At 40.0% G+C, this 14,745-nt stretch overlaps 1 protein-coding gene across 8 annotated transcripts in view; it reads left to right on the top strand.

Moving 5' to 3' along the window:
- prkra (protein kinase, interferon-inducible double stranded RNA dependent activator) overlaps positions 1 to 14,609 on the top strand; it is a 29,009-nt gene extending 14,400 nt beyond the window's left edge. The window contains exons 1-10 of one of the 8 annotated variants that reach the window (XM_035175513.2): positions 56 to 309; positions 1,906 to 2,081; positions 3,225 to 3,507; positions 4,060 to 4,165; positions 4,998 to 5,133; positions 5,762 to 5,827; positions 5,938 to 6,017; positions 7,124 to 7,238; positions 7,343 to 7,835; positions 8,060 to 8,748. In XM_035175513.2, the coding sequence (XP_035031404.2) occupies positions 257 to 309; positions 1,906 to 2,081; positions 3,225 to 3,507; positions 4,060 to 4,165; positions 4,998 to 5,133; positions 5,762 to 5,827; positions 5,938 to 6,017; positions 7,124 to 7,238; positions 7,343 to 7,835; positions 8,060 to 8,225 (1,674 nt within the window). In that variant the 5' untranslated portion in view covers positions 56 to 256 and the 3' untranslated portion in view covers positions 8,226 to 8,748. Of the gene's footprint in view, positions 1 to 55; positions 310 to 1,905; positions 2,082 to 2,233; positions 3,508 to 4,059; positions 4,166 to 4,997; positions 5,134 to 5,761; positions 5,828 to 5,937; positions 6,018 to 7,123; positions 7,239 to 7,342; positions 7,836 to 8,059; positions 8,749 to 9,097; positions 9,347 to 9,773; positions 9,950 to 10,484; positions 10,567 to 11,359; positions 11,439 to 11,592; positions 11,711 to 11,799; positions 11,895 to 11,988; positions 12,152 to 13,640 lie in introns of those variants that run through there. The other 7 variants (XM_047342723.1, XM_047342721.1, XM_047342718.1 and 4 more) reach the window with 7 other exon arrangements.
- The last annotated feature ends 136 nt before the right edge of the window (positions 14,610 to 14,745 follow it).

The raw sequence follows: 14,745 nt of genomic DNA, 5'->3' as shown, positions 1-14,745 counted from the left end.
AACGCCCTCTGTGACCTTCTATCGCCAGCAGGTGGCGGTAGAGAAATTTAACGCCAGTCAAATTAGTTGACCCGCGGCTGACCCGGATGTTGATATGTTGTTAAAGAAGGTGATTTCCCCGGTCAGGCCACAACGAAGATGTATGTTTTCATTTTCTTCACAGTCACATAACAACCTGACGCACAGTTCAAATATATGTTGAAGTGTTGTGAGATATTTCCCAGCTGAAAACAGGAAGTCAAAAACATAAACAACCATGGCGCAAGAGGGATTTCCGTCAGCAGCTGTGAAAACCACCGCAGACTCCGGGTACGTTGTTTTTAAATCACTTTCATTATCTAAAGCAGGGGTCACTAACAGGCGGACCGCGGTCCGGACCCAGAAGCCGTCCCGTACGGACCCGGACCTACAGCCAAAACAGAAGGTTATGATTTAAAACCTGACGGGGCGCTTCTATTTGTAATCAGCGCAGCTTCTGTAGTCTTCACGGTAGTGGTTTAGCGGATGAGAAACGCACAGACCAATTGCATGCGAGTTAAGCCATCCCACGTGATACCACTCAGCCAATCAAGTCTGTGCATTCCAGACGGTAAACATTGCGACTCTACAGTGCAGACAGATGAGAGAGTTAGAGGCAAGTTACACATGAAAAGACGGTAGAAAAATAGAGATACAGGTAGAGAAAACAAAGGGAGAGATACAGAGGAGTGAGACGGAGAAAGGGAGAGAAACAGGAGTGAGACGGAGAAAGGGAGAGAAACAGGAGTGAGACGGAGAAAGTGGAGAAACAGGAGTGAGACGGAGAAAGGGAGAGAAATAGACGAACAAAGTGGGGGAGTGGGATATAAGAGGGGAAGAAAGTGATTCTAAAACTGTTCAATTGTTGAGATGTGTTGAGATTTATTATCTGTAAAATTGGTTGAGACTTTTGAGTCAAGATGTGAAACAGAAAAAGGGAAATTCAAGCTTTTGCTCCCTTTATTTAATTTTTCTGAAGTTAAGCCCTTTATTTGAACATGCACAATTTTCACATTTTATTCATTTTCTCATATTTTGAAATGCAGCCCTACTTTTATTTAGTTAATGAGAGAACATTATACATATCTGCAATCATACATATATGTTCAGTTCTATGTTACGTTCTATGTCAAAGTTTTTGAATCGTACTGAATTCATTTGATTTGACAGTCAGGTATTTAGTACATGCAGATGTTGATACAACTACTAGGCTACTTAAATATATATCACACTAAATAGTTAGACATTATGATCTTCCGGACCTTTGCTTCAAGAAATTTTCTCTAACTGGACCTCTTTACATTTTAGTTGAATACCCCTGATCTAAAGTGTTTGAGTGTTAAACTAAAGGTAAAAAGTGGAGTTTTTAATTTGAGGGGATTGTGTTGGTCTATGGCGAAAATGTGAGCTCTACTGAGTGACGTTCAGGTTTGACGAATCAACCATTAAATACACAGTGGGGATAATCGGTTAATTATTCAATTCTTACAGGTTTCAGCTTCTCACATGTGAAAATCAACAGCTTGTTTCTGTTGTTTGATTTGTAATGAATCTCTCATTTATTGATAGTAAAAAAATATCGCTCTAAATCAGTATTTTTGGATCTGTTATAAACAGTAACGCTACAAACCAGAATCCTGAAAAGAAAAAAAAAAAATACTTCCATTAAATACTAGACAGAATTTTTTTGATGGTTCATATGTTTCATTATCTAATAAACTTCCATCACCTTTTGGGAAAATTGTTAGGTTTATGCTGCATTCGTTATTCCCTCCTGTAAATAGGTCATATCATTTGCTTTCACTATTTTTGGTAAGAGATTTATGGCAACAGCACAGTTATTATTGTGCTTCTGGTTAATTTAACTGGTTTCATTAATACACGCAGCTTGAGCCCAGTTGAAACGCAGAGGAACATTCCTGGGAAAACACCGATACAAATCCTGCATGAATATGGCACCAAAACGGGAAGTCTTCCTGTGTATGTGATGGAGAAGGCCGAGGGAGAGGCTCACCAGCCCAGCTTCGTCTCCAGCGTGACGATCGGAGACGTGAGCAGCACAGGTACATTAGCAGTCCCACCCCTGCTGTGCTGATCGCTGCCTGACGCTCAATCAAGCCTTTTATTTGACTTGAAAATCATACATTCCTCTTTTCACTGTGCAATACATTATTTTTCTCTTCTGCCTTCTTGTCACTCCTGTCTGTTGCTGCAGCTCACTCTTAAATATGTCCTCGAGTTTTTTTTTTTGTTAACAAAGGTGCCTCACTTCAGACGTAGAGCAGTGCAGATCCCAACAAGAGTTTGACATTTTCAAAGCTCTCAGTGTTGAGTTGCTAAGAAACAATCCAGTCTTATGATTGACACCTTTAAACACCTACAAGTTCAATTATTTTCATTCAAATTTCAATCTTTGTTTTATTGTTTCTTGGGTGTTATATCAAAACTAAATTGAGTAAAGTGTCCTTGTGGGCTTCCAGAGTTTAAAACAGGGGATTTATTTATTTATTTATCCGGATTCACACTGCAGTATTTTGGATCAATAGATCACAGAGTTAAGTCACTACTGTTCTCTGAAGGTGACAAATGCACAGACTCGTGTTTCTATATATCGGTTAAAGTCAGGGTGTTTCTCATTTGTATGCAAGTGGAAGAAGGCTGTCATATTGATTTATGTGGGAGTGAAAGTCAGATAATATTCTTCTGGGGTGTTGATTACCAACTACAATAAGTTCTATAACATAGGACAAGGTGGTAAATATAAGTTATAAGATTGAAGGTCTTCCCTACTAGTTTGATGATAGGTTGCCAATGACCAGCAGATGTCTGGGACCACCAGCAGATGTTAGGGAGCACCAGCAGATGTTAGGGAGCAGCAGCAGATGTTAGGGACCACCAGCAGATGTCAGGGACCACCAGCAGATGTCAGGGACCACCAGCAGATGTCAGGGACCACCAGCAGATGTCAAGGATAACCAGCAGATGTCAGGGATCACCAGAGGATATCAGGGATCAATAGATAATGTCGGGGACCACCAGCAGATGTTACTGGTCCGCATCAGATGTTTGGGCCTTCCCTACTAGTTTGATGATAGGTTGCCAACGACCAGCAGATGTTAGTGACCACCAGCAGATGTTAGGGACCACCAGGCATTATGTTATACCAGAAAAAAACAGACATCTGAGTGAGTTTACCTTGTTTTTAGTGCAGGGAATGGAGTTCCAGCAGCTGCTGTTGGAAGTGGGGAAGGCCCTGAGTACGGACAATGTAAAAGCTCTAGCATTTCTTTGCACCAACATCCTGAACCGAAACACGGAATCTGTGAAGTCAGCCAATGACCTCTTCTCTCGTCTGGTGGAACAAGACCATCTCTCGCAAGAGCGACCATACCTGCTGACTGAGCTTCTGCGCACCATACAACGCATCGACCTAGTCAGAAAATTCCATCTCAACGACGGAGAACCTACAAGCCTCATCTCTCCCTACAGGTGGGCTGCTCACATTTTGCTGCTTTTAAGTAAATCATTCAATAATTATGGTTACAGGAAAGTATTTGAAAACACTCACGCTTAATAGGGATACACCTTCTACATATAATACATATAAAGCATAGGATCAGTATCAGAGACAGTGCAAGGCTTATTAATGGATTGGGTAGGAACTTGATGAACATTGATGACATGTTTAGAAATGTTTTCAACTGTGAACTTCATTATATAGAAGAAATACAAATTTGGGATATGTAATTTAAATCGGTTGTTTGAATAAGATTTATATCAGTGGTCTCTGAAAAGTCACAAAATAGACATACAAGAAATATCCCATAGCAATTTATTGGAGTCCGGGGTCACTCCTGTCTTGTTTTGTCCAAACAACAGTCATATATATCATAAATGTATCATATATATCATTGATATCTATGGAAAAGTGCAATTGCTCATTGCTTAGAATGGTCTCAGAATACTAACATACAACGGTGACCCTCTAGCATGTCCAGTCAAGCAACAGGCCAACTACAGTTGTACTGTCTCTCATTCCAGGAAGCTCCTCTACAACCTGTCCGAGGAGTTGACTACTGACGACTCGAGTAATGTGAAGTTCTTGTTGAACGATGAGCTCCCAAAAAGAATACTGGATGAAAAAACTGTGAGTTGGTTCTTCTGATTGTCAACATTTGAATCCCGTGTTTGAGGAGACAAGAGACAATCAGCCATAGTTATAAACATGCAAACTATAAATAGTTCTACAACTTTTTGCATTGATTGGCTAATAATACAGGGTCGGCATTGGCTCAGGAGGTGGAGCAGGACATCCACTAGCCAGGTGGTCGGTTGTTCAGTCCACGGCTCCTCCTTTATGTATGCCAGAGTGTCCTTGGGTAAAATACTGAACCCCAAATTTCCCTGAAATGGTGCCTGAAAGAATAAGCCTAAAACACTGTAAGCGCTGTAAGAATATGGGTGAATGTGGCTTGTAGCTTGGCTTGAAAGTCCTGTATAAATACAGTTCATTCAATTTCTATAAAACTAGAATGGCACTCAGTAGGGCACATTCCTCCGCCAAGTCCCAACAGTCCCCTTAAATTCCTTCAAGTGGCCCCAAATTTCACACACTCATCGATATCAGTACCATAATTTTGCCAGTTTATTTTCATCTAGTCCATGAGTTACTCTCTGGAAAATCAGTGATACTGTCACAAAACACCTCAAAAATCTCACAATGTTAAACAAAGACAAAAAAAATCCTCTTTCTGCCCCCTGGTCCGAATCTGTTGAGTAGTTTTTGCGTAATCTTGCCTAAGATCTAACAAACAGGACAGGGGTGAAAACATAGTCTTCTTGACGGAAATATATATATTTTTTAAATCATCAATAAAATTCAACAATATCTGTTGCCTGACTTTGCTTCTGCTGTTAAGCCTGTATCACACTATCTTATGATAAGTTAAGTGTAAGTGTAAATTTGCTCAACTTTTCAGTCTTTGCTGGAAGTCTTCCTGAGGATGGAGCAGATGAACCTCCTGGGTGACAATAACTTAAACAAACTGGAGAATATCATTCACCCAGTCTGTCCCAGGCTGAAAGTACAGATCACCCAGTTCAAGGCACAGCAGGGTAAGCTACAGAAAACTCTCTCTCCAAATGTCATCAACAACTGACAACACAAAAGCAAAAGTTAGAGACAGCAGGTTTACTTTCAAAGAGTTTATTTCAGTGATTAACTGGGCTGGTTCTGAAGTCAGGCACATTAAAGCACAGGAAATGACATGGCTTCCATTAGGTCACCTTACACCTACACGCCTAAAACCATTTCAGCCTTAACCTAAAGCTTTGTCTTAACCCTAATAGATATTTACAGTGAGGGGACTTTTATTTTGTCCACACAAGCTTCTATACTTTTTCCCACTCCCGAACATGTCTAATTATATTGCTGTAAATTTGATACATATGTAAACATCTGCTGTTTCATTTCAATCAATTTATGTAAAATTATAATGCAAAATCATTAGTTCTCCTTCTTCTTACAAGCCCTCCAGTCATTGACTCTAGTAAGAAAATACAGAGTCACTTATATGACGATGAAACAGATTTATTTTGTCTTGTGGTTTATTTTATTTTTAATTTCTCTCGTGCCCTGCAGTCTTCCAATGATTCACACACCACCGTTCTGCGTGAGTTCTGAGTCAGATTTGATGTTTAACAAATGAAACTTTTTTCATTTCATATGCATTCATCTTTTCAGAATCCTCTTTTACGACTTTACCTTTAAGCACTGAAGCAAGCAACAGTGCCTGCTCACTAAGTTATTGTAAGTATTTTCCACAGTGAGCTGTATTAAAAGAACACGACAGACTGTTAAATTATCTTTGTGGAAAATGACGACACTGATCTTCCACCCTTCGATCGTCTGTCTCACAGTGTGCAGTGATACTGTAGACGTTTCGGGTTCTCAAGAAAACAGGACCTTCTCTGAAAATCAGACATCTACAAACAGTAAGGTGTGTGATTTATTTCCTCTCAGTTATACAAGTTCATGTGTTCAAGGCTGAATTACTTCCATAGTAAAATGGTCAACTGCCCCAGTCATGGACCCTTAGGGGCTCTAAAACCCCTGTCATCACATGATTCACGTTGATTATGTTTGGTCAAAAAAGCTAATGTAGAAAATAAACTGGCTCCTGCATTGTCAGTTTATATTGAGGCCCTTTCTTGTTGAGGGGCTCTGTGAAAATCTGTGTTTGATTCATATTTCACATATTTCACACTGTGGGAATAAGAAGATCTAGATTACTAGAATGGATATGGGCCCCACTGCTCATTTTAACGTAAGGGGCGCTTTCACACCTACCTTGTTTGGTCTGGAAGTTTTAGTCTTAACCAAAATAACAGGTGTGAAAGGTGCCTCGGACACCGATCCAGAACAATGGACCAAAATTTGGTCTGGACCGAAGAGGTGGTCTCGGTCTGGATTAAACGAAACCGTGGTTTGGATCATTTGCAGTGTGGAAATTTTGTTGGGGACAGTTCAGACTTTTAGACCAATTGCAGGAAGTTGAGAAAGCATTTAACAATAGAAGACGAAGAATAAGAGGATGATTTGTAGTCTTCACTGCCGACAGTATAATGATTGAATGACGAGGACGTTCATTTGAACTAGTGTGGGGTACTGAGTCTGAAGTTGGAGATGCTGGTACTAATAATGATATTATAACGGCAACGAAACAAAGATATGGACAGCTTCATTCATTTCCTCATTTCAAATGGAAAGACTGAAATATTGTGCTGACAAAAGAACTGAAAATAACTGACAACACGCCAACGTCAGACACACGCCCGTATACAAACCAATCAAACCTACAAACCAATGTAGGTATGATGACAGGACATACATATGTCATACAAAAGTCTTTAGTCTGCTCCCTAAATTGCAATGTGAAACTGAAATTAACAGATCACATTTAAACATCATGAACCTTGATTTGGACCATGGTTCAGACTCTGGTGTGAAACGCCCAAACACTATACTCTGAATTGTAGCTTTTTCGCAAAACATGGACAGTAATAATCTGATTGTTTAATCTGGGTTGTGGATTTATGTTTGTAGGCTTTGAGAAGATATTCCATGACTCAAGCAAAGAGAGGTATCTGCTTGATTATCAACAACTGCAATTTCTCTCGGCCCAGCCTCAAACATCGTGAGGGCACCAAGGTTGATGAACGTGAGCTTATGTTTATTGAACTGATTTATCTCTTTGTGCCACTGTGATACTGCTGCTGCATGTTTTTGCATGTGTGTGTGTCCATCTATCTCTATATCCTCCAGAGTGTCTGAGCCATGTGTTTAAGTGGCTGGGCTTTGACGTTGAGGTACATCTAGACTGCACGAGTGAGAAGATGCTGTCTGTGTTGCGGGAGCTCGGTGGGAGAGACCACAGGCAGATGGACTGCGTGGCGTGCTGTGTTCTCAGCCACGGCCTGGAGGGAAGAGTTTACGGTGTAGACACTCAAACTGTCGACATCAAAGATCTGAAGGAGCCTTTGAATGCACTTAACTGCCCGACTTTAGCAGAAAAACCCAAACTGTTCTTCGTCCAGGCTTGCCAGGGCCAAAAGGAGCAGGATGCTGTGTACATCGAGGCCGATGGCCCCGAACCAAGTCTTGTTTGTAATGATGCTCTTAAAGATTCCATCCCAACAGAGGCTGATTTCCTGATGTCGATGGCCACCGTTCCTTCCTTTGTCTCTTTCAGAGATAAGAAGAAGGGCACCTGGTTTATTCAGTCATTGTGCAAAAACCTCGTCGAGTTGGTGCCAGGGTGAGAAAAACAAAATATCTGATATTGTTGGATGATGGATTTTTGTTTTTCAGTGTCTTAAAATGTACAGAAATACTGAAGTACCTCTCAATCTACATTTTATATTTCTTTATATTTCATAGTATTTATTTTATGTCTGAGTGAAATATTTAACTTTTTACTTTTTCATAGGTGTCTGTGTTGTGCTTTGGGTTATTTCACTCTCCTCTCTTTTCCTTTTCCAGGGGCTTGGACCTCTTGTCCATCCTGACCAAAGTGAATGATGATGTGAGCCTCAAGACCAAAACCGAAGGTGAAAAAAAGCAAATGCCTCAGCAAGCCTCCACGCTCAGGAAGAATGTGGTCTTCCCGGTGCCTAAGACCCCTTCCCCCCGCCTGCCTTCTGTTTGATTGACATTAAAACGATCCCCCAAGGACGAAGGGAAGCTTCATCCAAATGTGTTCATACTTTCTTATAACTCCTGGGCCATCTACTATTCAACGATGTAGTTGGACACTTGAAAGTCAACCTGTAGTTGAGATGATTTTTTTTTTTTTTCAATGACACAGTCTTACTGGTTTGTTTACACACAAGTACCAGCCCCGCTCCTCTAGTTGTAGCATTTTCAAAGCTAAGTATTTGTACTGTCTGCTGTAGCGAATCTATGAATCATCTCGCTCTCAGCCTTTATTTTATTTCATTATCATTTTATTTTACATGCACTTTTAAATTACACTGACACTGTGGACCAATTGTTCCTGGGGCAACTACCAAAGTTTTATTCTTCAAATATTTTTTGTCAACCATTGTCATTTAAAATATGCAAATATTTGCTTAAGCAGAATACACACAATGCTATTGTGAAAATATTTTGTCAATTGAACATCCATTCATTCTGTGTGTTTGTATTAAACTGGGACTCTTCAAACTCTACTCTGTTCGTCCATTACATTCAGTGTTTTAAGGTCATATGAGTCTGGAAAAAAATGTATGTACACATGAACTGCACTGGTTGGCACGAGCATCAAAGGTATATCAGTATACAGCGGTTGATTATAGCGCTATATGGAGTTTGCTCCAGTGTTATATGGAGGTTCATCTTTAATTTAAACCTTATTTCCAATCTTTTGCTGATTCCAGTTATCCTGCATGTATTATTACTTAGATTTGCTGTTTGCACTTCTCCTGTGTTTTTTTCCGCCGTGAAATCGCCAATGAATGAAACGCCCTCTGTGACCTTCCATCGCCAGCAGGTGGCGGTAGAGAAATTTATCGCCAGTCACATTAGTTGACCCGCGGCTGACCCGGATGTTGATATGCTGTTAAAGAAGGTGATTTCCCCGGTCAGGCCACAACGAAGATGCATGTTTTCATTTTCTTCACAGTCACATAACAACCTGAAGAACAGTTCAAATATATGTTGAAGTGTTGTGAGATATTTCCCAGCTGAAAACAGGAAGTCAAAAACATAAACAACCATGGCGCAAGAGGGATTTCCGTCAGCAGCTGTGAAAACCACCGCAGACTCCGGGTACGTTGTTTTTAAAATCACTTTCATTATCTAAAGTGTTCGAGTGGTTTGACGAATCAACCATTAAATACACAGTGGGAATAATCGGTTAATTATTCCATCCTTACTGGTTTCTCTCATTTATGTATAATAAAAAATATTGATCTAAATCAGTATTTTTGTTATAAACAGTAACGCTACAAACCAGAATCATGAAAAGTAAAAAAAAATACTTCCATTAAATACTAGACAGATTTTTTTTGTTTCATTATCTAATAAACTTCCGAAACCTGTTGGGAAAATTGTTAGGTTTATGCTGCATTAGTTATTCCCTCCTGTAAATAGGTCATATCATTTGCTTTCACTATTTTTGGTAAGAGATTTATGGCAACAGCACAGTTATTATTGTGCTTCTGGTTAATTTAACTGGTTTCATTAATACACGCAGCTTGAGCCCAGTTGAAACGCAGAGGAACATTCCTGGGAAAACACCGATACAAATCCTGCATGAATATGGCACCAAAACGGGAAGTCTTCCTGTGTATGTGATGGAGAAGGCCGAGGGAGAGGCTCACCAGCCCAGCTTCGTCTTCAGCGTGACGATCGGAGACGTGAGCAGCACAGGTACATTAGCAGTCCCACCCCTGCTGTGCTGATCGCTGCCTGACGCTCAATCAAGCCTTTCATTTGACTTGAAAATCATACATTCCTCTTTTCACTGTGCAATACATTATTTTTCTCTTCTGCCTTCTTGTCACTCCTGTCTGTTGCTGCAGCTCACTCTTAAATATGTCCTCGAATTTTTTTTTTTGTTAACAAAGGTGTCTCACTTCAGATGTAGAGCAGTGCAGATCCCAACAAGAGTTTGACATTTTCAAAGCTCTCAGTGTTGAGTTGCTAAGAAACAATCCAGTCCTCTGATTGACACCTTTAAACACCTACAAGTTCAATTATTTTCATTCAAATTTCAATCTTTGTTTTATTGTTTCTTGGGTGTTACATCAATACTAAATTGAATAAAGTGTCCTTGTGGGCTTCCAGAGTTTAAAACAGGGGATTTATTTATTTTGTCATCTAACTTGTCTTTTGAGATTGTCTGTGCTTTAAAAAATAGTGTGTTACATTATCTGTAACTGTGTTTATTTGTGTTGTATTGCAGGTCAAGGTTTGAGTAAAAAGTCTGCTAAACACCAGGCTGCAGAAGCTGCCCTGATTATTCTGCAAAAAGACAATGTAGAAGTGTGAGTCATTGTTGTTTTGGGTTTCATACATTTATTGGGTGAAAATGTCATGAACTTCAGGACATTAACTTGGGCTTTGGTACATTACCATTGGTAATTTGATTACTGTAACTGTAATATTTCTTTAGGTATACTCAATAAACTCATACTCCTACGACAAATCATCCAAAACTCTGCTGCTAAGATCATCATCCGCACAAAATCCAGTGATCACATCCATCTTCGTCCAGCTTCACTGGCTTCCAGTGCAACACAAATGGCCTTTGAAGCTCTCTAGACCCTGGCTCCTTCCAGACCCTCTCCATCCCTACACCCCCCCCTGAGCCCAAAGCTCTTCCTTGTCGGCTCCTCGGTTTGTTGGTCTGTTAAACTCAGCACAATAAGTGCCGGGGCCTTCAGCTGCTCTGCACCGTGACTCTTCAAGTCTCTGCCATCTCTTATCCATCAGCTATATTCTATTAGACTCACAAATCTAAACACAACTGTTGAGATCAGCTTACTTAACATAACCTCATCTTATCTTGTCCAGCCCTCTCTAATTTGATTTCAACCTTTTGTGTTACTTATGGTGTATTGTAAGATGTCCATGGGTATTTTGAAACCACGAAATAGAATTAATTATTTTCTTATTATTTTTTTCCAAAGCAATTAATTGAGAAAGTCATTGGAAAATAAATCAATGAGGAAAACAATATTCAGTTGACGCCCACACTGTTGCATATACATCTGACAGCCTGATGTGAATGTTGGTGTGTTGCAGCTGTGGTAAACACTTTGCTCTATTTCCCACCAGGATCATTTCTGCGAAGTCTGAGGTTAATGGTGTCGCAGCAGAAACTCACACTCATCCAAACTCAGTGGGGATACTGCAGGTGTGTGAATCATGGCTGTGCTGTTTTTATGTTCTTTCATTGTTTGTGGATGCATGTTTGTGTGTGTTTTCACATGCGTGATTGTCACAAAATGAATAAAATACCAACTCTGTTTTTCTCCCTCTCATTCAGTTTTCTTTTTGGCTTTTAATAGGAGCTAGCGTTGCACCGAGGATGGCGTCTACCTGAATACTCAGTTTTAATGGAGTGTGGTCCACCACACAAGAGAGAGTTCACTGTTACCTGCCGGCTGGAGTCCCTGTCAGAGAAAGGTTCGAGTGACCTTCATGTAAAATCCTTTAAAGTGACGTTCATTAGTCTTTGTTCATCCTGTTCTTCGTCTCTGTGTTGTGCTTTGAAGCTGTAGGAAATTCAAAAAAGGTGGCTAAAAAGGCAGCTGCGGAAAAAATGTTTGCAAAGCTACTAAATCTGTCAGGCTGTTCTGAAATCACATGGGTATGTTGCATATTTCTTATGTTTGGGGTTTTTGTGTCACCACTGCGTCAACACATTGAGTGTTCTGTTTTAACATTACATTTTTCATTTCCAGATGCCTACACCAAGTGTCCGATTTGAGAACTTGAAGAACTCCTCAACAGAGAAGATGTGTTTACTGAGAAGAAACCCTCTGAGCATTCCTAACACTGATTACATCCAGATGATGTTAGAGCTGTCCAACGAGCAAGGCTTTGAGGTCACGTACTTCGACATCGGTGAGACAGACCACACTTCATCTGTGTTTCTATCTGATCAGATTTCATGGCAATCTTAAAGAGTGTAACTTTAAAACGGCGTCAATATTTTTATTGAAATATTGACTGTAGCAGCTCATTTAGGTGTCTGTTCTAGACATTTCTAGAAAGTTTTGGGTGAATCTCTGCAACAACAACAAAAATAGTTGCAGGCTAAAGATAAAATATGTTACAATTCTTCATAAAATGTCTAAAAACAACTAGATCAATGATATTTACTTTGTTGACTTGTTTCCAACAGTGTTCAAACCCAGAGAAATCCACAATTTTATTCAAGTTATTGGGGTGTTTCATTTTGGTCGCCTTTTAATTGCACATTGCATTTAAGATTACGATCCCTTTATTGGTCCTGCACACACTACATGCAATGGGGGAAATTTGTCCTCTGCTTTTTGACCCATCTGTGTGAACACAGCACACACAGGGGCACTTAGACAGTGGGGGGGGAGAGTCCTCTTGGACTTGAACAGGTCCAGGTCTGGTCCATCCGTGGCCTCGAACCAGCGACCTTCCAGTCTGATGTCCGTCTTTTGTCCACCGCTGCTCTCTTTATCATTTGCTTTACACTCAAATTTCCTTGTAGATTGGTTTCTTTTGATATATTGTATGTTTGCACATCTTAAGTTTGTTAGTTAACTAAGATTAGTACATAGTACAGTACTTGTGTTTGTCTGGGATTAGTCCATGTCTCTATAAGATCCCTGGGTCATGTGGGAGGAGGTCAGTTTAGCTTGTTTTGGTTCAGTTAAACTTGTGTTCTTTATTGCTTAGTTGGCCTCTTTTTGAGTTAGTGCCCTTAATTGTGTAACTCTTTATTAGTTTCTTTTGTTACATAGAATTGACTTACTTTTGTGACTTGCTAGCAACTTTCGATATTAAAGGAGAAATTGTACTATTTACTTCTTGCCCTTGTGCCTTTTTGAATGGTCCCTGACAATTGGTAAGTAAGTAAATTCTATGTAACAAAAGAAACAAATAAAGAGCTACAACATTAAGGGCACTAACTCAAAAAGAGGCCAACTAAGCAATAAAGAACACAAGTTGAACTCAACCAAACATAACCAAAACCTCTTTGGATTGAATATCCACTTTACCCATATCTGCTTTAACTTCATGTCACTCGTAATGGATCACAATTATTCATTCCCGTTTGCTGGGCAACATGAATATGACTTTAATACATTTACTCATCCATGAAGACGATCAGTCATGTCAGGTAGGTTTTCATCTTTTCTTGGTCTTTTGTTATTATTTTTGATTGAGAGACCCCTAGTGGCTAAAGTAACATATTGCACATTTAAGGAATTGGAAAATCCTTAACAATGGCGATTTCTCCATGGACCTTCAGGTCACAGGCTGGGGATAAGGCACCCAAGAGAAATTAATCACTGTTTTATATTCATTTTTGTCTGCTGTGTCGCTTTGTAAACTGTGTGTGTGTCTTTGGCAGCTGAGCTGACGGTGAACGGCCAGTACCAGTGTCTGGCAGAGCTGTCCACGTCCCCGGTCACCGTCTGCCACGGCACGGGCATTTCCTGTAGCAACGCGCACAACGACGCGGCACACAGCGCCCTCCAGTACATCAAGATCATGGCCTCCTCCAAGTAAACGCCTCAGCGGTCGCAACTGCCGCTTCACCCACGTTGTCACATACCGTATATCTGCTGATGTCCATGTCATGTTCTTCCTGCTCGAGGTCAAGATGAGGTTAAGGTTTATTTTTTTATAATAATATATATCACAAATCAGATCATGGTCCGCAATAACTTAATAATAAGATCAAAATCAATCATGTATTACACAGGAAGTTCCACATATTTAAGGTGAGACAAGTGAGAACACAACAATGAATTTTATAAAGCACTTCCTCTTGATGTTTCTACATGCCTCGGTATAGCTGTTTTATTGATTATTTATCCTCCATATTACATATTACAAGTATTTAGCCTTTTTTTAGTAGAGATGCTTTTATTTACATTCCAGTGGATTTTTTTATGTGACTTAGATTTTCCTCTGCAGTGGTGTATTAAGTTTTATGCCAGCCAATAGAAGACCACGAACTTTCAATTTAAATAAAGATCCCTTTAGGTTTAACTTAAACAAACGGAAGTGAGCTGAATATGAAAGGGAATTGATGAGGAGAGATTATCCCTTTTCCTTCTGCCGTGCAGTCTACAGTACAGACCCCCACTGTCGTTACCTCGTCGACACTCACAAAAGATACAACCTCTTTATTTTACTGTTTGCTGTTCCTGTTGGTCTGTTGGTCTGCATTGTGCATCATAGAACCTAGACGTAAAACCTGTGATGTATTAATACAGTAACTGATGGTGTCCTCAGCTGTATGGACATTGTTGGGAGAAAAAAGCTGCAACGACGTGTAAAAATCCAGAAAATAAATCCAAACTCTAAACGATAACACGTGTTGTTTTCTGTCAGTGGTCATACAACAGAAGGTATTGAGAGAGAGCAGATTGCTTGTGGGAACCGACCACTTGTTGGTCATCAATTCACGAAGGCAGCGCAAATGTGAGGAAAATTAAGATTTTTCGGAT

This window comes from Hippoglossus stenolepis, chromosome 13 (assembly GCF_022539355.2).
Source record: "Hippoglossus stenolepis isolate QCI-W04-F060 chromosome 13, HSTE1.2, whole genome shotgun sequence".
NCBI classification, from domain to species: domain Eukaryota; kingdom Metazoa; phylum Chordata; class Actinopteri; order Pleuronectiformes; family Pleuronectidae; genus Hippoglossus; species Hippoglossus stenolepis.
This window is presented reverse-complemented; position numbering and strand designations above follow the sequence as displayed.